This window comes from Erythrolamprus reginae, chromosome 12 (assembly GCF_031021105.1).
Source record: "Erythrolamprus reginae isolate rEryReg1 chromosome 12, rEryReg1.hap1, whole genome shotgun sequence".
Taxonomy (NCBI): Eukaryota; Metazoa; Chordata; class Lepidosauria; order Squamata; family Dipsadidae; genus Erythrolamprus; species Erythrolamprus reginae.
In genome coordinates, this window is record NC_091961.1 from 12,303,358 (window position 1) to 12,328,762 (window position 25,405).

The 25,405-nt window shown below is 40.0% G+C and overlaps 1 protein-coding gene across 1 annotated transcript; it reads right to left on the reverse strand.

Annotated features, from left to right (window-relative positions):
* Window positions 1-14,039: 14,039 nt before the first annotated feature.
* Window positions 14,040-25,122, reverse strand: LOC139174710 (uncharacterized). Its single transcript, XM_070765223.1, has 2 exons — window positions 25,043-25,122; window positions 14,040-16,583 (listed from the first exon to the last, which is right to left on the reverse strand). Exon 2 carries the CDS (start codon window positions 16,571-16,573, stop codon window positions 15,560-15,562), a length of 1,014 nt encoding a protein of 337 aa, XP_070621324.1. The 5' UTR covers window positions 16,574-16,583; window positions 25,043-25,122; the 3' UTR covers window positions 14,040-15,559.
* Window positions 25,123-25,405: the final 283 nt, after the last annotated feature.

The following is a 25,405-nucleotide window of genomic DNA, read 5'->3' on the forward strand; positions in this document are numbered from 1 at the left end:
GTCCCCTACGGGCAAAGGTGTTGGTCGTGGGGTGATTTTGCTGCAGGCGGGTGTCTAGGCACCGCAGCTCCCCCCAGTTCTCCCGCAGACCTCTTCCACACACCCCGACTCCCCCAGCTTCTGTGCTTTTCTTTCGGCTTCTGGATGGATGGGAGGAGCTAAGCGGCCGGAGGAATCAATGTAAAACGCCGCTGGGCTGGCAAAGTTTCCGGCTGCTTAGCTCTTCCTGTCCAGCCTGAAGCCGAAAGGAAAGCGTGGAGGCTTTGAGATAACCATTACAATGGTACCTCTACTTAGGAACTCCTCTACTTAAGAACCTTTCTAGATAAGAACCGGGTATTCAAAAAAAAATTGCCTTTTCTTAAGAACCATTTTCTACTTAAGAACCTGAGCCTGGGAAAATTTCCCAGGAAGCGGCACGAAGGCCCGGCCAGTTTCCTGCCATTCCCCCTTTAATCCCAGCTATCTCGGACTTTTCTGTGCTGCCAGAAGAGCCTTTCGGTGGCGCTTAAGGAGGCTTTGGCAGTCCAGAGCAAACAAAGCTTTTTCCTTCTATGGGCACTTGGAGAGGAAATAAACCTCTGCCAGTGCTCAGAGAAAAGAAACACTCCATTCGCTTTCAGCAGCCCAGAGCGAACAGAGTGTTTTCTTTTCTCTGGGCACTTGGAGAGGGAATAAACCACTTTGCTGTGGTGACTCCCTCCCGCTGCCTCCCATACACCTGGTGTGAGGTTGCCTCCTGAAGTGTCTAGGCGCGGAAAGGCAAAAGCAGGCACTTCTCCCCAACCGGATCAACTCAGCCTCAGTCAAACCAAGGAGTCACCACAATGAAGGAAAGGCACCGGCTACAAAGTGAGCGAGCGAGAGGAGAGGGGAGCCCTTCAGCATGGGAAGGAAGAGGAAGCAAGTAGCAGTAGGTGGGAGGAATGAGTGAGTTGGCTCTGGCCTTAATGGTCCATTGACAAAAGTGAGGGCTATTAAGTTGTTATTATTATTATTATTATTTCTCAGCCAGGGAAATATATTCTACCTTTCTAATATTTCCTAAAATGTTTCATTCCTCTAGGAGTCGGGTAGGTGCTAACTTCTTACAGCAGGAAGTGATGCCATGCATCATTGTGTCTTTTAGGAGAGGCCTCTTTTTTATTCCTGGCAATAGGAGTTTTCTTGTGCAGGTTTTTCAGACGTTGAAGTTGAGAGACTATGGACTGGATTATGCAGGCCAGAGAGCTTAACACAGAATGTCACATATATCTAGCATGGTTTGCCAGCACTAGGGTGTGCTATTCTGTCTCCCCCTTTCTTTTTTATTGTTTTAAGTAATTTATAAGGATACAACACCTCTTTACAAGATGGATGCTTTTGGAGCCGAAATATGGAAGCCAAATTTTGGTTGGCAATGAACACAATAACAGCAGGTTAAAAGGACAATAACAATAAAAGGTATCGGAACAAATTGTTTGATCCACAAAAAGTCTAGAGCCATTCTCATGGAGAAGGCAGAGAATTAGAAGTTATCGGATTGTTAGACATCATTTGTTCCATTATTTATGCGCAGAACTGGAAGGGGGAGGAAATCCCCAAAGAAGAGGAAGTTATAGCAAAAATATTAGATTGCGCTGAAATGGATATGATGACAAGACGTTTAAATGATCAGGAAGATACTAAGTTTTATGAAACATGGAACAAAGTTTATAAATGGATAGATAAGAAAAAATAAGATGTATAATCTACTTTTAATTAATTTGTTGTACTTGTTTTTACTTGGGTAATATTAATATCAGTACTAGTTAAATTTATTGCTTAATGATTATGGTAGAATTAGTTTATATATAAGAATTACTTTATATATACGTATATTACATATTACATATATTAGCAAAAATGTGAAAAACTTTAACTCAAAATTTAGCAAAATTTTTAATATCTAACATATACCTAAATATGTATTCTTTTTTTGTATTTGAATTTATACTTTCAAGATAAGCGGGGAAAGTGTATCCCCATTTTGTGTTTAATGTTTGTATGTTTGTCTGTCTATTTTATGAAAAATTTAAAAAACAAAAACAAAAACAGAATGTCACATATATCTAGCATGGTTTGCCAGCACTAGGGTGTGCTATTCTGTCTCCACATCTCCTTTCTTTTTTATTGTTTTAAGTAATTTCTAAGCATACAACACCTCTTTCCGAGATGGATGCTTTTGGAGCCGAAATATGGAAGCCAAATTTTGGTCGGTAATGAACACAACAACAGCAGATTAAAAGGACAATAACAATAAAAGGTATCAGAACAAATTGTTTGATCCACAAAAAGTCTAGAGCCATTCTCATAGAGAAGGCAGAGAATTAGAAGTTATCGGATTGTTAGACATCATTTGTTCCATTAGTTCCATAGTATGAGTTGAGTTTGCTTCAAAATTAGAAATGTAAACATAGCAATGTGAATACGAAAGGAAATCTGTGCTTTGCATTCGTTCAGCAATTGAAGCAATGTAATTACATAAAGGAAAGGTGTTTAGGGTCAATCTTTTGGGACATCCAAAAATCACTGGACAACCAGCAATTTGATAATAGCACACACAGCTAGAAAGGTTATGTAAAAATTCATAAAAAGTACATTTTAAAAAGGTGTTGTTTCTAGTCATGTGGTTGGTAAGAGTAAAGGTAACATTACAATAGGGATAAAATGTGTGTTGGGATATGCATATAAATCCAACATTCAATATAGTTTAACATCATAGATAAATTTCTAACATTTATTTATTTTATTTTTTTATTTTCTCAAACAATTATAGAGTGGTAATTTGTACAAACAAAACATTAGATAAGTAATGATAGTTTAAATTGATTTCATGCTTGTGTGTTGTTGTGGTTGAAGGTAAAGTAGTCGTTAACATGTAGGACATTTTGGTATATGATTTTATGAACTATATGAACTATTATTAAGTCGGAATGGAGACGACGGAGTTGTAAGTTGTCTAAACCAAGAATTTCAAGTCTGGCGGAGTAAGGTATTTTGTTGTGAGAAGAGGAGTGAAGGACTCTTCTTGTGAAATATTTCTGGACTCTCTCAATTATGTTGATGTCAGATATGCAATGTGGGTTCCATACAGGTGAGCTGTATTCTAGGATTGGTCTGACAAATGTTTTGTAAGCTCTTGTTAGCAGTTCAAAATTACCAGAGAAGAAGCTGTGAAAGATTTGGTTGACACCTCTTAAAGCCTTTTTGGCAATGTTGTTGCAGCGGGCTCTAGGACTTAGGTCATTGGATAGGAGTCCTCCAAGGTCTTTGACAGATTGAGGGTTATCAATAAGTTCAATTCCTCCAAGTTTATATTTAGTATTCTGATTCTTTTTACCAATGTGTAAGACAGAGCATTTAGTGGTGCAGATTTGAAGTTGCCAGTTGCCAAGCTGCTACGTGGTCAAGGTCTTTTTGAAGGGTAGCAGTATTGTCGGTGGTATTAAATAGTTTGACATCATCTACAAAGAGAAACGCAATTGCTAGTGATGCAATCGCAAAGATCGTTTATGTATAGTATGAAGTGTTGGTCCTAATGTGATAAAAGTGTTTGTGTTTCACAATCCTTGCTTAGAGATAGCAATAACAAGACAATATATACATGAAAATTAAGATACAAAACACAAAAAGAATCAGTATTTAAATAAGCAGCTTATAAAAAGTCCTTCAGAGTTTTCTTCCAAATCTTGTTTCTTCCAACAGCTGCTTGAATTGATTAGATAGCACTTTTCCCCAAGTCATTTTGGTGGATTTTTCCAAGGAGCCTGATTCCTGTCCTTCTGAGTATTTTGAAGATTCATGGAGAAGTTTAGAATCAGGTTTTGCAGCCTCCTTTAATGCGATGCCATCTTATATGTTTTACCCACGAACTGGAATCCAGGCAGACCTGAAGGATTAAACACAACTACAAAAAACCTTGTCCAGGTTGTTAGTGATATAGGTGCTGACCATGTTTTTATTCAATAGAGCTTGATAATAAACCAATGGTCTAAGCAATAGTTTTTGATACCTAAAATTATGCTCATAGGCAGTTAAATTTTTGAACAGAAATATTAATTTGATTATTAGTGAATAAAACTTTAGAGTGAATAAAACTGCATTTAACCATGTTTGCTTGTTTGCCTGAGGGTATTTCCTCCTTTTTGTTTATGTTTGTACAAAGCAAGCTTTAAATTCCAATTGCTTTACAACAATAGTAGCTCAGGTATGGTTGACAAAATATCAGCAAAAGAATGGATATAATAGTTTTATATTATTAGTTTTAAGGGTAGCCGGTTAAACCCATTAACTGCAAAGATGCAGATACAATGATTCACCTGTTTGAGGTGTGGCCCATATCTAATTTTAAATTTTATTCACAGTATCATGGAAATATTTCCATGGGTTGAAATTAAGTGGATGTGTTAAGTGACATACATTTGCCATAAATCATAAAATTGTAAAAAATTCTTCTTGAAGGTTTAACACTTAGAATGAAAAATATTGGAATAAAGTCCAAAAAATTAAAAAGAAAAATGGAAAAAACTCTAATTTTTTTCTTATTAGGAATAGCATATGAAAAATATGAAAATATGAAACATATGAAAAATGTGGAAATATGAAAATTATGAAAATATGAAGAATGTGGAAATATGGAAAATATGAAAATATACAAAATATGAAAATATGAAAAATGTGAAAATATGGAAAATACGAAAATATACAAAATATGAAAATATGAAAAATGTCAAACATATTTAATCTTACATGTAATATCAGCAGAGAGATTTACTTCTGTAAAACAATGGAGAAGTAAAAATATGCCAAATGAAGAAAACTTGATAGAAAAATAACATCTTATCCAAAAATGGACAAATTAACAATATTAAGTCAAAATATTACAAATGTTAAAATAGGTTCCAATGTTGGTTGAGAGAGAGGAAATGCACAACCAAAATAAATGTTTGGGTCCAAAAGAAAAGAGGATCGGTTAAAAAATGTAAGAAGACAAATATTTAAGTAAAATCCTTTGCACAATGCAATGTATAAATGTATAAATAATAGCAACAATGATAATATAGATAAATCTCTATAAAAATTAAAAGTGTCACACATTGTCTTAAGCTTTTTATGCTTTTCATAGAGAAATACAAGACTTGAGTAAGACTTTTAGCATTAAAGAAAATGATGGCTTTAAATTAACTCAGTAAGGAATATCTACAAGATAAAACATAAATTAATACAATCGACATCGAAGTCTGGCTTCCTGGAGACTCTTTGTGAAGAAAGAAATTTTTGAAATTCCCTAAAGTTATTTTCAGAAGAAACATTTACATATGATTAACTGCATCAATGGAAGTTTCAGCATTTTCTTGATCAAGAAAAAAACGCTGATCTTTTTCTAATTCTCCCTTTTGCACTTTTTGAATCAGACCAGTATTTTATACCACTAGAAAAGATTCATGTAATGGTATTTGGAAATTTGGTATGAAAGGAAGAGGAAAATTTATGCTAGGGTTTTCTCATGTGAGATTTGCTTTTTGCTGTTTCTCTTGAAATCCTGTGCAAACTGCATTCACTTATCAATTAAAATTAGTTTGGGAGCTAAATCACATCGGCAAGTTAGTAGCAGGCAAAGTTAGCTGAAAGGGCGGGGAAGGAAAAAGAGATACATTTTCCTCGGGAAGCAAAGAGATGAGTTGAGAGGATGTCTTGATTTTTTTTCTCTCCATGCTTTCTATAGCTTTCTTGCATTTTTGCAATAGCAATAAAAGATGCATTGATGTGCTTCCATGTGTGTAAAGGTCTATTCATATTCTGACCCAAACTTTTAGATCCAAAGTACCAGCCTTTGGAAACCAAACACATTGATAGGTAATTTATGCCACCAAATCTTCTAATTCACATAAACTTACTTCTCCCTCATTTCCCTTCGTGATGAGAGAATCATTTTCCAATATTTTGTACAGCTGTTTTGCATGATCCTTGTGCTCAGCTGACAATCCCAACCCCATACCCACGTGGGAGCAATATTTTGCTGAGGGTGCACCTGAAGGCTATTCCAGCCGAATTGGGGTGGGGGGCAGGGATCACGTTGGGGTCACCAGATGTTGTCATTAAGTGAGGAAGGAGGCAAGCATCATCTTCTGGGGAAGGCAATCCTGTCCTGGACAAGGCCTTGCAACCCCTTTTATTGTCCTCAGTAGCATTAGTCATCAGGTTACATCTCATTGGATCTTATTGGATATTTTAAAGCATGGGTTGCCTCATGTTTGCCTCGTGGACAGTGAACGATCAATTGGTGTTGTAGCTTAAAGCATTGCCTACATGCTTTATGGACGTCTCCTCCAGAGCTGTTTGCAACTGAAAAGGAAGCAGGTGGGATGTATGGAATGTCACGAAGACAAGAATTATACAGGCCAGAGAGCTTAACACAGAATGTCACATATATCTTGCAGAATTTTTTCATTGCTACTCTGAAGAAATTTTTTTCTAGCTCTAAAATTTTACAGGCTTGTTTTCATTGAATTAAAAATGTATAAAAAGATGTAATCATATAAAGAGGCAATGAGGTAAAGATGATAATTAATTTAATTTTTAATTGGTTTTAACTACAAAAAAATTATAATGTCAAAGGGAATGGATTTCGGGTTGGAGTTAAAATTCTTTAATGAAAAGGTAATTACTTAAAGTGAAAAAAGTTACATATGTTGCATATAATGTTCAATTGAGATATTTTTCTATTTATAAAATTACTTTTTGGGTAAAATTTTAAATATAAATTTTGAAATAGGGAAAGAATGGAAAAATAAAATTGAAAATGGCTTATGATTTTTAAGGGATGATTAATATTAATGAAGTGTATAATTTTACTGTTTTATTTATTAGGACAGGGGCAGTCTAGAGGTAGCGCTGGGGGAAATTAAAGAGGATATTAACTGGAATGAAAGGCACTCTTAATAAGATATTATTATGAATATTAAATAGGGAATAACTAGAGTAGGGCATGATGATTCTGCTGGGTATGCAGCGATAAAATTAGAGTAGGGCATGAAGATTCAGCTGGGTATGCAGCAACTTTCCTAGAAGTTGATTCCAATGGATTAACAGGATTTTTTTTCTTTTTTCTTTTTTTGTTGTTCTCTTTTTTCTAAGAAATAGGGCATGTGGATTACACTGGGTTTACAGTGATATATTTAGAATAGGGCATGATGATTCCACTGGGTATGCAGCAGTATATTTAGAAATAGGGCATGAGGATTCTGCTGGATACCCAGCGATAAAATTAGAGTAGGGTAAGATGATGTCACAGATTATAGACAATGCAGAAGGTTAGGAAGAATCTATTTGTTGCAAGATCTAGGTCTTTTGGCTTAGAGTGGGTTGGAGGATTTTAGTGCTGCATGGCTGAACCTTAAGGTTTTGTATGTTTTGATGGTGTTATGTTGATTTATTTGGGTTGTTGGTAAGAAGAAGAGGAAAGATCCCTTTTCTTTCTCTTTCTTCCCTTTTGTGTTTGGTCTTCTTTTTTCTTCTTTTTCTCACTATTTGGGTTTTCTCTATTTTTTCACAATTTCCCTTTTTAAAATTCTTTTTTGTTTACCTTTAATTTTATGTCTTTTACTTTTTCCTTTCATAATTCCTTTATAAAGGAATTATTTTTAATTAGGTTTAGTAATTTGGTTAATTTGGCAATATTTTGAGATGCTATTCGGCTTTTCCCCCCTTGATTGTTATTGGAAGGTATTTTGGGGTATTTGTTTCTTTAGATATTTTCTTTTAATATGCATTTATGGAATGTCACGTAGACAAGGATTATACAGGCCAGAGAGCTTAATACAGAATGTCACATATATCTAGCATGCTTTGCCAGCACTAGGGTGTGCTATTCTGTCTGCACAATACTCCCCAACCCCTGTGCATGCGTATAGGACTTCCCCTGCTCCCCATTTTAGGCTTAGCACACTTCCAAGGACCAAAAACGGACCATAAGGGGGGAGGCTGTCTCATCCCCCACCGTGACACCAATCTTACATCATTCGTGGGTCACTTACAGTTGTGTTATCTTTAACAGAGATCTGGTCCAAACTGGGAGGAACCCACCCCTGTTAAAAGGGAGAAAAGGAGTTTGGGGAAAAAGAAGTTGTTGGTACAAAAGTAAAAGAAAGAGAAAGAAGCTAAGAAAATGGGAGTGGAAGAGAAACATTTACAAGATTGAAATAGTAGAAAGATTAAAAGAGAATGGATGATTGATAGTGGAATATCACAGAACTTTTTCTTCAAGAATACTAATTGTGTATAGGTTAGAGAAAGATGAAGGGAAAAGATGGAGTGGAGGGAACTAGGAAGGGGAGAGAAGGAGTAAAAAGGCAGAAGGAGCAGATGGAGATAGAGGGAGGGGAGTGTAAAGAAATGATGAAAAACAGACTGATGAACAGGAGTAAAAAATAGGATATTCATTTTGACTGATTGGATAAAAATGCATAATTGTATATACCGTATATACTTGAGTATAAGTCGAGATTTTCTGCACAAAAATGTGCCAAAAAATCCAACCTCGACTTATACTAGAGTCACTGACTTTCACTGACCTGAAAACTGCCCTGCAGCATTTTCCAAAGCTCCACAGTTCCGATGTGAAAGGCAGGAAGGAAAGAAACCTTTCCTGGCTGGCAACACGAGGTTTTTTTTTCTTTCTGCTCTTGGCAATACCCCTCAGCTGCCTGATTAGCAGCAGGCTGAACCAATCACAGATCCTCCTCTATACAGAAAGGAGGCACTGAGAGAGCTATCTGATTGGCAGCAGGCTGTAACAATCACAGCTCCTCCTCTACAGGAAGCACTGGGGGAAGGGGCGGGAGGGTTGAAGAGACTTTCAGAACGAAGGAACCATGGCTTTCTCTTCTGATCAAGCCAGCAATAATATTTTAAAAGTAAATAAAATGTACAAGTAAAATGTAAGTTACCCATTTAAATTTGATTAACAGGATAGGTTATTTTGTAAGAAATTGTTGCTTTAAGTGGGGATAATTCTGTGTAATTAAACTTTTTCTTCCAACTATACTTATACCCAAGAGGATTGTTAATGCTGACTTGTTTAAAACAATACAAAGGTTAGGATAATATTATCAATAGTATGAATTTTGTCATTAATCATTTGTTCTACATAATTAATATGAATAGATTTACCTTTTTTAAGAGTATGGCTTCTCCTTATGCAAGATAAATATCATGTAGAAGAAAGATTTTACAATTAATGATTGAGTAACCCCAAATTGTTATTTACTGATCTATTGAGATAGTAATGATTTTAACTTATGAAAGATGTTTTAAATGGGAAATCTGAATATTTATTATATGGAAGTTTGATTTAAGCAATTGTTTTGAAAGAATATATGAAATCCCAATTATTAAGAAAATTATAATGATATTGTAATGAAGATTAAGATAACAGGTTTTAAGATTAAGATAACATTACTAAAGATATTTTAAGAGGGTTTTGGAATTTAGAAAAAGAAAGATTTTGGAAGGGGAGGAAGAAAGATGCAAGAAATAAAAAACATTTTGGAAGGAAAAAATTTAAATAATAATAATAATAACAGGGTTGGAAGGGACCTTGGAGGTCTTCTAGTCCCACCCCTTTCCTAGGCAGGAAACCCTACACTACTTCAGACAAATGGGTATCCAACATCTTCTTAGAAACTTCCAGTGTTGGAGCATTCACAACTTCTGGTGGCAGGCTGTTCCACAGATTCATTGTTCCAACTGTCAGGAATTCTCTCCTTAGTTCTAAGTTGCTTCTCTCCTTGTTTAGTTTCCACACATTGCTTCTTGTTCTGCCCTCAGGTGCTTTGGAGAATAGGTTGACTCTCTTTGTGGCAAATCCTGAGATATTGGAAGAATGCTATCATGTCTCCCCTGGTCCTTTTTTTTTCATTAAACTAGATATACCCAGTTCTTGCAACCGTTCTTCATATGATTTTTTTATTCTTCTAGTTTTAGAAAAAGAAAGCAAATAGATTTTTAAACTGCATTTTGGGGGGTAGCTAATTATTTTGATAGGATTTACAATAATTAGTATAACATTTGACCAATAGTACTTTTATTTCTGTAGAAAATTGATTGTGGGTCTTTCACCTTCTCAAATAATTTAGAATGGTCTTGGATAATGTGCTATTTTTACTACGCATGCACTTGATCTGGACATCACACTAAACCAGAAGAGTCTTTAAAATGAATAAACATGATTCATGGCTTAGTTTAGCTTACTCGCTTATTTACTGATTTGTTTATTTATTTTTTAAATAAATATACATTGCTGATCTCCATCCAGCCTCCAACTTTTATTTATTTCATTTATTCAATTTTTTGCTAATCAATATGTCTATGGTATATATCAGCGTTTCCCAACCGGTGTGCCGCAGCACACTAGTGTGCCGCGAGACATGGCCAGGTGTGCCGCGAGAAGCTCCAGCTGGGCGGGGTGCTACCGGCACCCCTGCCTGAGTGTCGTCCTGTGGATGGTCTTGGGCTTCACAGTCGCTTCCTGGTTCCCTCTCCTCCCACCGCCTGTGTCTCCCGCCATCGCCTCCCACCAAGCCGGCGGCCGTTGCCGTGGGTTCCTCGAGTGGGAGCTGCCGCTTCCCTCCGGCCAGGCCAGCCACGCTGCCGTAGAAAGCACAGAGGTTATTGCCACCGCTTCTGCCTCCACTCAGGGAGCCACCGTGGTCACCGCGCCTTTTCCTCTCGCTCAGCTCAACCGCGATGGCTCCCTGAGTGGAGGCAGAGGCGGCGGCAATAACTTCTGCACTTTCTACGGCAGCGTGGCTGGGCTGCCTGGAAGGAAGCGGCAGCTCCGGCCCGAGGAATGAGGCGCTGGCGGTAGACACAGGCGGTGGGAGGAGAGGGAACCAGGAAGCAACCGTAAAGCCCAAGACCAGCCACAGGACGACCTTCAGCCAGGGGCGCCGGGACTGCGCGCAGCCATGGTGGGAGTAGCGTGAGGATTCCATCCCACGAGGAGATGCCCACCGAGCTGCAGGTCCCGCTGCCGTCGCCTTCTTTCCCTCCGCCTCTTTCTCTTCATGCAGCCTGAGCCCGCCTTTGCGAGTCCGCCCTGGCTTTCGCTTCGCCCCATGATTTCCCCGCAATTTCATCCAGGCCACCTCTTGCCTCCTTTTGAACTGCGGGAAAATCTGCGGGCGAAGCAAAAGCCAGGGCGGGAGAGAAGCGCGGGGGTGGGGAAGGAGGAGAGCCCGTCAGCGCTTCCCCTCCGCCAAGCTGCCTGCTTGTCCTTGCGCCTCATTGCTACCTCCTGCCTTTTTCCAGGGGCCTTTGGAAGGTACCCAGGGAAGGGGGGGATTGGGGGTGGCTGCAGCGGCTTCTCGTCCTCCTCATCCGGCTGCTAATGCCCGGCTGGCCCCTCTTGCAGTCCGTTCACCGAGCGCTTTTGTCCCAGGCTACAGGACAGGCGGGGCAGGCGTTCTTCTCACAGCTGAGGCAGGATTTGGAATGTCGGGTGTGTGTGCGTGCGGGCTCCGCATCCCCCTGCCACCCGGAACATTTAAAATAAGAAAAACCTTCGCCGGCCTCCACAGAGAAGAAAGGAAGAGAGAGAAAGAGAGACAGAGAAAGAGAGGCAGAGAGAGAGAGAGAAAGAAAAAGAGGCATAGCAAGAGAGACAGAGAGAGAGAGAGAAAGAGAGAGAGAGACAGAGAAAGAGAAAGAGAGAGAAAGAAAGAGCTAGCAAGAGAGAGAGAAAGAGAGACAGAGAAAGAGAGACAGAGAGAGAGAAAGAGATAGCAAGAGAGACAGAGAAAGAGAGAGAAAGCGAGACAGAGAGAGACAGAGAGAGAGAAAGAGATAGCAAGAGAGACAGAGAAAGAGAGAGAAAGAAAGAGAGAGAGAGAGAGAAAGATAAAGAAAGAGCTAGCAAGAGAGAGAGAAAGAGAGAGAGACAGAGAAAGAGAAAGAGAAAGAGAGAGAAAGAAAGAGCTAGCAAGAGAGACAGAGAAAGAGAGACAGAGAGAGAAAGAGATAGCAAGAGAGACAGAGAAAGAGAGACACAGAGAGACACAGAGAGAGAAAGAGATAGCAAGAGAGACAGAGAAAGAGAGAGAAAGCGAGACAGAGAGAGACAGAGAGAGAGAAAGAGATAGCAAGAGAGACAGAGAAAGAGAGAGAAAGAAAGAGAGAGAGAGAGAGAAAGATAAAGAAAGAGCTAGCAAGAGAGAGAGAAAGAGAGAGAGACAGAGAAAGAGAAAGAGAGAGAAAGAAAGAGCTAGCAAGAGAGACAGAGAAAGAGAGACAGAGAGAGAAAGAGATAGCAAGAGAGACAGAGAAAGAGAGACACAGAGAGACACAGAGAGAGAAAGAGATAGCAAGAGAGACAGAGAAAGAGAGAGAAAGAAAGAGAGAGAGAGAGAGAAAGAAAGAGCTAGCAAGAGAGAGAGAAAGAGAGACAGAGAAAGAGAGACAGAGAGAGAGAAAGAGATAGCGAGAGAGACAGAGAGAGAGAAAGAGATAGCAAGAGAGACAGAGAAAGAGAGAGAAAGAAAGAGAAAGAGACAGAGAAAGAGAAAGAAAGAGCTAGCAAGAGAGAGAGAAAGAGAAAGAGAGAAAGAGAGACAGAGAGAGAGAAAGGGATAGCAAGAGAGACAGAGAGAGAGAGAAAGAGATAGCAAGAGAGACAGAAAGAGAGAGAATGAAGCAGAGATAGCAAGAGAGGCAGAGAGAGCAAGGGAGAGAGAAAGACATATAGGTAGGGAAGGAGGGAGAGAGAAAGAGAGCAAAAAAGAGAGGAAGAAAGAAAGAGGGATGGAGAGAGAGAAAGAAGGAAAGGAAGAGAGAGAAAGAGTGAGGGAGAAATAGAGCGAAATGGAGGAAGATTTTTTTTGTCAAAACTTTTCTTTAGCCGCCCCTCCCCCCTCCTCCCCCCCCTTCAGTGTTCCCCAGAATTTTGAAAATATGAATAATGTGCCACGGCTCAAAAAAGGTTGGGAAACACTGGTGTATATAACAAATGTTCTCTCACACACACACACAGAAACACACACACACACACACCATAGAAGACCAGGCATTCTAATAATTTTAAGATACTACCATGTTTCCCCGATAGTAAGGCAGTGTCTTACTATCTTTTTACCCCCAAAAGCCACACTGTGTCTTACTTTGGGGGTATGTCTTATATTGTCCCGGGCACCGGGGCCGGCTCGTCTTCGGGCTCCGGCGGCGACTTCCTGACGCGCTAATGCTGGTGTCGGAGGCGTCGGAGCAGTTCGCGGCGCTGGCGAGGGAGCTTCGCGCCCAGGAGAGTCTCCCAAACCCGGCGCGGATAAGAAGGACTCCTCGGCCGGCGGAGGAAGCGCGGCGGCGGCAGGCTCCGGAGGGAGCTCGGGCGGTGGCGAGAAGATGGGATTCTGGGTGCCGAGCGCCACCTGCCCGCCGTTCACGCCAAGGACAGGCAGCCCCAGTTCCAGCGCCTCGGCCTGCTCGCCCGGCCGCCTTTGCCTCTTGCCCGGGAGTAGCGGGGGCGAGGCGGAGAAGAAAGAAGCGGCGGATAGCTGGCGAGGCGCCGGCTAGAGGGCTGGACCCCGCCGCTTTGCCGCCGCTCTCGCCGCTGGCTTTGCTGGGGTGGAGCGCCACGCCCGGCGGCAGGAACTGCGGGGGGTAGCTGGCGTACTTTCGAGGTATGGCTTACATTAGCCGACCCCCCTAAAACCTCCCATATGTCTTACAATCGGGGGGGGGGGGTCTTACTATCGGGGAAACACGGTATGAAGCTTGCAGATGGGATGCTAGTCATGGTAATCCAAAATTAAACTAATGCAAGTTATTTAGCATGATGTGAAAAGCCAATTCAGTCTCAGCAACTTATTTAATCATATTTACATAGTCAGAATATGTAAGAGTTTGAAAGGATGTTTTTAGATCAATTAATCCAACTTGTTCCTTACAGTGGATTTGCAAACTTTGCAAACTTTATATAGCAGTGGATTTGGAAACAAGGACCAAATACAATACCAACACACGTATTTTGGAGTTATATATAACAGAGTTTTATTTGGCAATTTAGCTAAAAGGATGTGAAGAGTGCATGGAGATTACAGGTCAAACAGCAGTTAACAAATAAATAAATTTTGTGTTGGAACATTAGATAATCAACATACTACAAGGAAATAAATCTGAGCACTATATATATGAACAATCAAAATAGCTTAAAATCCTATCTTCTTGTTTGCAATACTCATGGTCAGATAGACTTCCCAGCTGTTCTTGTATAGTTCTTTCCACCGCACAAAGAAGGAAAATTATTCGGGTCCCGTCTCCAGTGGCTCTTCTAATATAAACATCTGCAAATGCTTGCAATTTTGCCTTCCTCTTTTTAAAGTTTCATTCCTTTTATATCTTTATTTTGTCTTATATTTCTAGTTAAAACTTCCAAAGTCAAAACAAATAATAATAGTGATAATGGGATACAAATTAATGCAACATATTAAACTACATAGTGAGGTTGCGGAATTAAAAATTAATAAAGACAAAACAAAACTTTTAGTGAAAAATATGACAGAAAAACAAAAAAGGGAATTAGCTGGAAGACTGGACATACACATTACCAACTGATGAAAAATATATAACTATGTTAATGATATATTTTAAGGTATATGCAATGATATTTATATATGTGTGTGGAAATTGTGGAGAAAAAATAAAAAAACCTTTACAAAAAAAGAAGGAAAATTAAACAGAAACACAAATGCTGTATTATATCCAAATTACATTATATCCTTTGTTTCAAGAGAAGAAGCACATTAATCCTGATCTCAACTGCCTATTCTAGCATTGAGGAGCCCAAATTTATTTATTTACATATTTATGCATTTCTTGGATTGATAATGCATTGTAATTAAATGGCTCTTGAATTTGAAATAATTTCATTCTGAGCCAAGTCTCTGTCCGTTTCTGATTTGTGACAATCAATACTGCATGGCGGAAAAGAATACTAAAGATAGAACTAGAACTTAAACTCAGAGGTGCTTTTTTTCTAAAAGGCAACTGGACTTTCTTGGGGTTTTTTCTTTGAAAACATTTTGCTTTTCATCCAAGAAGCTTCTTGGGTTAGAATTAAATATTTTTAAAGGAAAGAAAAACAGTTGCCCAGTTGCCTTTTCAGGGAAGAAAAGCAACTTGGGACAACCATAACGACAATCTTTGGTTGTCCCAAGGTGCTTTCTTCCCCCAAAAGGAGTGTTTGATTGGAACCTTATCTTCAAATCTTGATGTATTCATTTTAAATAATCTCAGAAGTCTCCTTCCTTCTTTCCTTCCTTTCCTTCCTCCTTCTCAAAAACAATTTTTACCATCATGTGAACTGCCAAAATATTTCCTGAAATCTGAGCAGAGTCCACTAAAGGATTGAGGATACAGGAATAGGGGGATTTTCTACCGTCTCCTTCTTATACTTGACAAATTCAAAAAAGGAATCACTTTAGAAATATTCCAGACTTGAGATAAGTTAATAGCAACCATGAAAGAGACTTAGGAACCATAGCCCTTAGAAGATCAGGAAAGGAGTGATTAAGGTAATGACTGAAATGGCAAAAGGATGAATGAGAAACAAAGCATTCTCAAAAGAGAAATGCAAATCAGACACAGCATTGTTTTGGGGATTGTGTCCACTGGCTCTTCCAAGACTATTAGCCAAAGCTACTCTTTCTCTTGAAATTGGCTGGATAGAGTTTTGGTGGTAAACAGGGGTGGGAAAACGGTGTCGGTTTTCATTCCACCATTTTTCCTCACTGTCATTAAAACGAAGAAACATCTTGGCTATGGGGCTGCCTAAGATGTAGCTCTCGGGGTCTACCACTGGAGCATTTCTAACAGTTTCCTCCACATATTTCACTTCATCACCCTTTGGCTTTGAGTCCGCTGGGTTGCCATCATGAGATCTGGAATTGCCTCCTTCTGAAGAAGTAAACAAAGTATAAAGGTCTTTAATAGCTTCTGCAATATCATTTGCAGCTTCAAGCATATCCTTCCCCTTGGGCCGTTTAGGTTTGGGATTATACTTTCCCAATTGAGGATTTTGGTGGTTATATGGTTGGTGTGAGAAAGACCTAGGATTTTTAGGGTTAACTGGATATCGTGGAGGATATCCTGGGTTTTGAGAGCTGTCCCGTCGAGGAGGTGGAGGAGGTGGTGCATTTGGGAAGTTGTCGGAATATGATGGAAGATTTCCTGTTTTTTTGTGGATGGACGAAGGTCGTGGAAGATTTGATAGGTTTGGGGAGATGATCGAATGTGGTGGAAGATTTCCTGGGTTTCCGGGGATGAGTAAATTTTGAGAGCTGTCCCGTGGAGGAGGTGGAAGAGGTGGTGCGTTTCGGGAGTTGGGTGGATATGAGTAGGCAGGCCTATTCACATGAAGATTCCCTGTGTTAGAAGGTCTATTTGGGGAGAAGGGTCTATGATTTCGAGGGCGGGTGAGTCCTCTAATGGAGACAATTTCCCTAGTCTGGAGCAAAATGAAGAGAATCACAATTGAGCAGGTCAACAGGAATTTTCCCATGATGACAGTTCTGCAAGATAAAATGGGGAAGACATCAAGTTTGAGAGACATGCAGATAAATGATACAAATTTATCAAAGAGAGCAGTCCCAACAGTGCTTTTTCAAGAGGCGACTGAACTTTTGGTTTTTTCTTTAAAGATATTTCACTTCTCATCCAAGAAGCTTCTTCAGCTCTGACTGGATGGTGGGGTATGAAAGGATTATTTGTGTCATTAGAATCTCCTGAGCAGTGCAAATTGGTGTGGAGCCTTCTTAAAATTTGTTGTTGTACAAGTTCTAAGAAGGTTGTGTAGATTGGAGATAATGTCTGGTAGATTGGAGATAGATGATGTCATATGCCCCCACTCCCAGAGAGGGCTGTTCAATTTTGACATAAATGGACTTTTTAACCCCTTTTTTAAATCCAGTGATCTTCTCTGTCCAAAATATGGACTTTGTTGTCTTCAAAAGATTGTATTTTAACCCTGGTATTCTCCTCAGGTCTAAAAGGACCCGAAATGAAGTTTGGGATTCTGTAAAAAGAATTTCCCTGCATAACTGAAACTTGAAATTCCATGACTTTTTCTCATTTGAGAGGTTCTTTCTAAGGTTGGTGGGGGGTTTTGGGGTGTGTGTGTGTATAGTTTTGCTGGACAAAAAAAGTTACCAATGTTACCCTCTGGGTCCTTTTAGACCAGGAGTATAAAAAAAGTTGGTTCTAGCTAATGGAATGGTCTTTTTGAATACTTTTTTCACTAGTATACTATTTTGAACATTTCTGAACACAGTGAAATGAAAATTGAAGTGAAAAAATAACACTTATTTGTTTATTTTGCTCATCAAACCCCGCCCCCCCCATTTTTGCGACATTTGGTTCATTTTCATCTAGATTAGTCTGCAAAATTTTACTTTTTTGACCATCTTTGGCATTGAAATACTAATTTGAACATTTCTGAACACAATGAAATGAAAATTGAAGTGAAAACATTAATGCCTATTTGTTTATTTTGCTGAGAAAAGCCTGCCCCCCTGGCTGTGTGCAATTATTTCAGTTTATAGATAGATTAGCATGCAAAATCCATTTTTTTCATTTCATTTTTCATTTGCTTGTGATGTTCAAATTAGTGTACTAGTGAAAAAAATACTCAAAAACCCCATTCCAGTAGCTAGAACCAACCTTTTTATACTTCGGGTCTAAAAGGACCAGGAGGAGCACAAGTGTATAATCTTTGCAAACATCAATTTTTCTCATTTCAATTTTCATTTCATTATGTTCAGAATGTTCAAATTAGTATGCCAATGTCAAAGATGGTCAAAAAATTCTGATTTGGCAGGCTATTCTATCTATAAATTGAAAAAAGTGCACACAGCTTGGGGGGGGAGGCCTTTTCTGAGCAAAATAAACAAATAAGCATCAATTTTTTCATTTCAATTGTGTTCAGAAATGTTCAAATTAGTTTCCCAATACCAAAGATGGTCAAAAAAGTCAGATTTTACAGCCTAATCTAGATGAAAATTAACAAAATTTCACAAAAACGAGGGGCGGGGTTTGATGAACAAAATAGACAAATAAGCATTATTTTTTTCACTTCAATTTTCCTTTCATCGTGTTCAGAAATGTTCAAAGTAGTATACTAGTGAAAAAAGGAATCAAAAAGACCATTCCAGTAGCTAGATCAACCTTTTTATACTCCGGGTCTAAAAGCACCCAGTGGGTAACAAGTGTATAGTAAATGGGAGGAAAATACCAGGGTTAAATGAAGATGGACTTGGAAAAGCAACTTTGGGGCAACCATGACTGAGAAGGACTGAGAATCTGTATAGACACCAAGGAGAGCAGTGTTTTCCCCAAAATTATTCATGGCAGACAGCTTGTAGAATGAGCAGTCAAGAGAAATTGTAAATCCTCTTGTCTCCTTAATCAATTAGCTTTACACATGAAATTTGCAAAAAAAGATTAGGTAGTTACACAACTGGGGCAGAAAATAAAAGCTCAGGTAAATCTAATTCTTAAATATTTTATTCTTGTAGGAGGGGAGCTCGCTTCCTACAGCACAATCCTTACATCTACTTCAATGTAACACATACTGTAAGCTTTTGCCAACAGCCCAAGATTCAATAGAAATGAAAGAGTTCAAACTGCAAGATTAAACAAACCCAGCTAGATGACCTTGGGCCTATCAATCCGTAGAATAATAATGGCAAGGATAAATCACTTCTGAAAATCTTGCCAAGGAAAATAGGGAGACTTACTCTAAGCTGTCACCAGGTTCCTTTTCAAACAAAGACTTCCCATTATCCTCCATAACACTTTAAACTAGTCTGCAAATTTAATACAGAACATTTGACCATAATGGAGAAGGCTATATCAGATGGTGGACCAACATGTTCTTTATTTCCCATCATGACTGGGTGGGTGTGGCCAACTCAATGTCACTCCAATGGAGGGGCACCTCACCTGGCCTCTCCTCACCGCTACCCCTCCTAGTCTCTCCTTGTGCCATCTTGCATGTTATGGTGAGTGAGGAAGTCATCTTTCCCTTGACATTAGCCCAAAAGATGAGATTTTGCTATCAGAAGACCTGATATACCTTTCCCAATATTGTTTATCACCATTTTCTTGATAAGACTGGGTGGAAATATTTATAAAGAATAATAAAGTTGGAATGGACCTTGGAGTTTTCTAGTCCAACCCCTGCTGAAGCATGTGAGCCTAGACCAGTGTTTCCCAACCTTTTTTGAGCTGCGGCACATTATTCATATTTTCAAAATCCTGGGGAACACTGAACGGGGGGATGGCGGGGGCGCGGGGGTGCTAAAGAAAAGTTTGGACAAAAAAAATATCTCTTCCTCCATTTCACTCTATTTCTCCCTCCCTCTTTCTCTCTCTCCATCCCTCTTTCTTCCTTCCTCTCTTTTTTGCTCTCTTTCTCTCTCCCTCCTTCCCTCCCTCTATGTGTTTCTCTCTCCCTTGCTCTCTCTCTGCCTCTCTTGCTATCTCTCTTTCATTCTCTCTCTTTCTCTCTCTTTCTCTGTCTCTTGCTATGTCTCTTTCTCTCTCTCTATCTATCTCTTTCTCTCTTTCTCTTTCTCTTTCTCTCTCTCTGTCTCTCTTGCTATCTCTTTCTCTCTCTTTCTCTGTCTCTCTTGCTATCTCTTTCTTTCTCTCTCTCTCTCTCTCTGTCTCTCTTTCTCTCTCTTTCTCTCTCTCTCTTTCTCTGTATCTCTTGCTATCTCTCTTTCTTTCTCTCTATCTTTCTCTCTCTGTCTCTCTCTCTGTCTCTCTTGCTATCTCTTTCTCTCTCTCTCTCTTGCTATCTCTTTCTTTTTCTCTCTCTCTCTTGCTATGTCTCTCTTTCTCTCTCTCTCGGGCGCGGGGGGCGCGGGGGGCTAAAGAAAAGTTTGGACAAAAAAAATATCTCTTCCTCCATTTCACTCTATTTCTCCCTCCCTCTTTCCTCCCCCCTCTTTCCATTGTATCTCCCCCTCCCTCTTTCCTTTCTATCTCTCCCTCCATCTTTCCTCCCTCCCTCTTTCCTTTCTATCTCTTTTCTTTCTATCTCTCCCTCCCTCTTTCCATTGTATCTCTCCCTCCCTCTTTCCTCCCTCCCTCTTTCCTTTCTATCTCTCCCTCCCTCTTTCCTTTCTATCTCTCCCTCCCTCTTTCCTCCCTCCCTCTTTCCATTGTATCTCTCCCTCCCTCTTTCCTTTCTATCTCTCCCTCCCTCTTTCCTTTCTATCCTTCTCTCCGTCCCTCAGCGGCGGCAAAGAAGAAGGAAGGCAGGCTGCAGAGGACACCGAGGACAAGAGCGCTCCCTCGCTCCCTTGCCCTCTGACTTCCCTCCCTTGCTGCTGAAGGGACAAGCGCGCGCGCGGGCCCGCTGCAAGAAGTTTTTGTTTGTTTGTTTTTTCCTTCCCCCACCTCACGGGAGAGAGAGAGAGAGAAAGAGCGCAGCCAGGGAAAGCGGCCTGGAGCCGAGTGCGAACTGCGGGATGTGGCAAAGGACTCCTTGCCAACCAAAAAAGGGGTGGGGGTGGTGAAGGCAAAGCCTGGGAGGCGGGGAAGGGAAGAGCGGGAGACCCCCAGACAGAACAGCTGAGGGGAAGGAAAGACGGAAGGAGGGAGGGATTGAGAAGCGAAGCCAGGGAGGGCTGAGAGAAAAGGGGAACGGCGCACGCGCGAGCGGGGCGGGCATTCCCGAAACAGACGGAGAAAGCCCTCTCTCGCAGCGAAAGCGCTCCCAGCCAGGGGGCTGCGAGAGAGGGCATTCTCCGTCCGTTTCGGGAAAGCCCGCCCCGGCACCGGCAGCGCCCCGCCCAGCTGGAGCTTCCCTAGGAGCTTCGCGGCACACCTGGCTGTGTCTCGCGGCACACTAGTGTGCCGCGGCACACCGGTTGGGAAACGCTGGCCTAGACTATTATGGACAAATTTCTTCTTAAAAACCTCCAGTGATGGTGGTCACCCATAATTTCTGAAAGCATCCAATTTCTATGATTAATTTATTTTTTTATTTTTATTTATTTATATATATTTGTCAAACAATTATAGTATGGTAATTTGTATAAATAAAACATTAGAAAAGTAAGGATGAAAAGTAATGATAGAAGACAAGAGAGCAATAGGACAGAGACGGTAGGTACAATGGTGCGCTTATGCACGCCCCTTAATTGTTCTCACTGTCAGGAAATTGCTTCTTATTTCTAGGTTGGGAATATTTGATAAGTTTCCATCTCAAAAATCCGTCTCACAGTTACTTCCAGTTGAACCAGGCACCACCTATTCTATACATTTTTTTCTTGCTTGTGAAAAATATTACCTTACTTTGCTCTCTATTAAATTGCATTTTGGTGAGAAATCATGTTCTACAGTGGTATTCAGTTTGCTACAATGATTTTTGCAAAATGCATTGAAGTGTGAAGAATACATCTCTGCTTATAATGGACATTAAAGCATACAGTCAAGCAAATATTTCCAATCCTACGATTGAAAACACATTTAAAAGGCGTTTTCAAACCAGTCTGTTAGTGGATGTCTAACCATTATTTCTCTTCTGCTTTAATTAAATCTTTCTGCTTTATTTTTTCTCTGGGGCCTTATTGCAACATTTAAAAATTTTCATAGATCCTTCACAAAGAACCAATTCTAATTTAACTGGAATACATTGTTTTCATTCACAGTTTTTCCGGTTACAGAATTCACTATTTCTCCTTTTAATGATGCTTGTATGCACTGGCAAGAAAAGGAAGCATTTAACTTTGGAGCCTGGCTGCACCCCTTGAGTGGCAATCCTAGCACTGGCAACCACCGCAGGCTCACAAGACAGACTCAATCAATCAATTCCAACTTTGCAAGATCTTTTTCTTTCATAAGAAGTTGGAATTGATTGGTTGAACTTTTTTTTTAGTCCCACGCAAATTTTAGTTTCGCTGCACACGATGGCAAGAAATGCGATGGAGCAGGACATCAGATAGGCAAAGAAATGGTTGAGTGGTTCAGGGTGGGGAATTTGTAGTGGTGGGACATTTTATTCTATTTTTTTTTCTATTTTTATTCTATTTTTAAATTTACCTATTCTGATTTTATGTACAGTGAGACTGGTCTTAGGGTGTCACACGACTTTTGTTGCCAATGACAATTTGTTGTTTTGACAGTGACAATAAATATATTATTATTATTATTAACCTACCCAGGCATGTAGATCAAGGCCACACAATTGGGCCGTAGGCACCGCGTTGGAAGGCAGGCAAGTCGCAGGAACTATGTGGTCAACGCAAACAAGGAGCCACACAGTGTGCCATGCTGGGGAGGTGAGGAGTGACTGGGCGGGGGCAGGGGAAGCAGGCATGCAGAGTGAGCCGTGTGGGGGCAGCTGGGGGCAGGGCCAGCTAGAGGTGGTATTGCCCAGTTCTCTGAACTACTCAGAATTTCTGCTAATGGTTCACGCAAACTGGTCTGAACCGGCTGAATCCCACCTCTGTTCCTATCCCCAAAGGAAATATCAGTAGAATTTAATTTATTTTATAAAGAATTTACAGAAAGAAATTATGACTTGAGCTGTGTACATTTTCCCACAAAAAAGCAGAGTAGACCAAACAACCAAAACAGTGGGTTATTATGCATAGAATTGGGTGATATTGAAGGTCTGGTCCTTCCAACACATTTAAGCACATCTTCTACAGTTACAATGGATATTATCCTATCCTATCCTATCCTTTCCTATCCTACTTGTCATGTGCTTAGTGATTATAGAGCAATTAACCATTATGGAAAACTGCTTCAATAAAGATCCTGCCACAAAAAAATATTTTTTATTTTATTTATTTATGTATGTATTTTTCATATTTACCATTTATATCCCTCAAAGAGAGGCTCTGTACAGAGTACAATATAAGGTTAAAAAGTGTAACAGTATTAAAAAATAACTTCATTAAATCTCCAAGGTAGAGATTAGTAGTTGTTAAAATAGATGGGGGAAGGCATTTGTTTATTTAATACAATTTATGCTGCTTTCAAGGAAGTTGTTATGTATAGTTTAACAAGAGAAGAAGAGACGTCATAGCAGGCTTCCATTATTTGAGAGACTATTACAGGGTGGGTCAACCGATTCTCCAAAGCACTTGAGGACAGGACAAGAAATGATGGACGGAAAATTATTAAAGAGAAATCCAAACTATCACTGGAGGTCTTCAAGGAGAGACTAGACAGAAATTTGTTTGGAATGCTATAGGATCTCCTGCCACAAGCAGAGGTTGGATTAGAAGGCTTCTAAGACCCTTTCCAACCATGTTATTCTATGTTCCATGAGTTCTTTGTTATCGAATCCAAATTTGGGTGAGCACTAAGAGCACTCTCTTCCCCTCATCCTTCTTAGCATCCAGAGATTTCTTTACATCTTCAGTGGAATAAATGGAATAAAAACACGTAGTGAGGTTTGTTGCTAACTAAGTGTTCCAAATTTGATTTCCTAAAAATTATTTCCCAGCACACAGCAAGGAAGAAAAATGGGTACTTTCTCATGATTTTTTTTCATGAGTGCCAGACCATGGCATGGATGAATGAATCAATTAATTGACCATGAAGCATAGTCACCCATGGGTGTGGCTAGTACATGGCAGAGAAGGTATCTCAAAATGGTCAAGGCTTTACCATCTTGTATCATACATGGTTGTCAGAAACAGAATAATTTGGTAATATAGAACAATAGCAAATAATGCAAGAATGTGCTACCAACTTGCTCCAATTTCATCATCTGAGAATTAATAGATAAAACTGTTAGGTAGAGAAAAAAACCTTCAGTGGATGTGGTCCAAGCTATAGATCTATTGATAAAGGCAGGCATCCCTTTCATGCCTAATACTGTTGCTGATCATATCTCTGTGCCAAATCATGCAAACTAAGTGCCAACTTTTATTTCAGAACATTGTAGGATTAAACTAGAAGATCTCCAAGATTCTTCCCAAGTCTGTTATTCTATGTCCCATAAACCAAATCCCCCCAAAACATTTTATCCCCTTTGAAAAATATATGAATGGGGAGAGGTTGCTCAATCCTTCCCCAAACATCTTGGCAAGACGGTTTCTAACACACATACACATTTTTAAAAAAATATATACACACAAATCATGTCTGCATCCCATCATGTTGTGATTTTTTTTCTTCCTCCATTTGCTTTTCATTTAAGAGGAGTTTTGCTCTATCAAAAAAAAAAAAAGGGGGGGGGGACAGGCAAACGTGCTGGGCCAGCAGGAACATCCTCCTTCCCCTCTATCTATCAAAACAGTCTCTGCTTCTCTGGACACGGGAATCCCCAAATATAGCAGCTGCTAGTCAAGAAAATATACCAGATCAAAGACACCCAGAAAGCCTTTTTAACAGAAGTGCCTGTTTTGACTGCACTTAATTGCAGAGCACCTTGGGTAGAAGTTTCAGATGCTTTCACTGCCTCTTGTTTTTCCTCTATTGCTCTATTGCGTTATGTAAGGAGAACACAAGGTCCTGCAAGTGGAAAAATAGCCTCCAGAATTCATCTCTATCCCATGAAAGAGCTGGGGTGGAACAGCAGGTAGAGTGCTGTACTGCAGGCCACTGATGATCTGAAGGTCAGCGGTTCAAATCTCACCACCAGCTCAAGGTTGACTCAGCCTTCCATCCTTCCGAGGGGGGTAAAATGAGGACCCAGAATGTGGGGGCAATAATGCTGGCTCTGTTTTTAAAAAGTGCTATTGCTAACATGTTGTAAGCCGCCCTGAGTCTAAGAAGAAGGGCGGCATAAAAATCGAATAAATGAATGAATGAAATCATCTTTGCTCTGCCAAGCAGTTTATCACCTTAAGAGAGAGGTATAACATGAATGGAAACACACTCCTTCCCAGCAAAGACGGCAGAGGTGTTTTACCTAAATAGGAACCCCGTGGTTTCTCTAATGGGGCTGGCATGTGTGCATTTATTTATCCATTGAATTGTCATGAATCAATGAAAAGCTACTTACCCTCGTGTCAACAAATTGAGGAGAGGCTCTTTGAAGACTCTTTCTTCTCAAAGAGGCTGGTTGTGTTCTTTTTTATATCCACAACTCTCCGGATGCTGTGAGTAACAGTAATTTGGGAATCTACACAATTTAGGAACTGCCTCTGAACCAATCCTGTGTTCTAGGAAATAGATTTTAAAAATGACACATTCTATGGGGCTGTTCCTAGAAAGGAAGGAAACTTTTAACAGTTTGGGGCATGTAGCCAAGACCTGCAGCCTTGCTTCTGCGTTTGACACAGTAAATAGAAATGATTGACAGTTTTCCGATCACCACAAGACCTTTGACTGTATTTCTAGGCTCTGGCTTTAAGTTTCAAGAAAA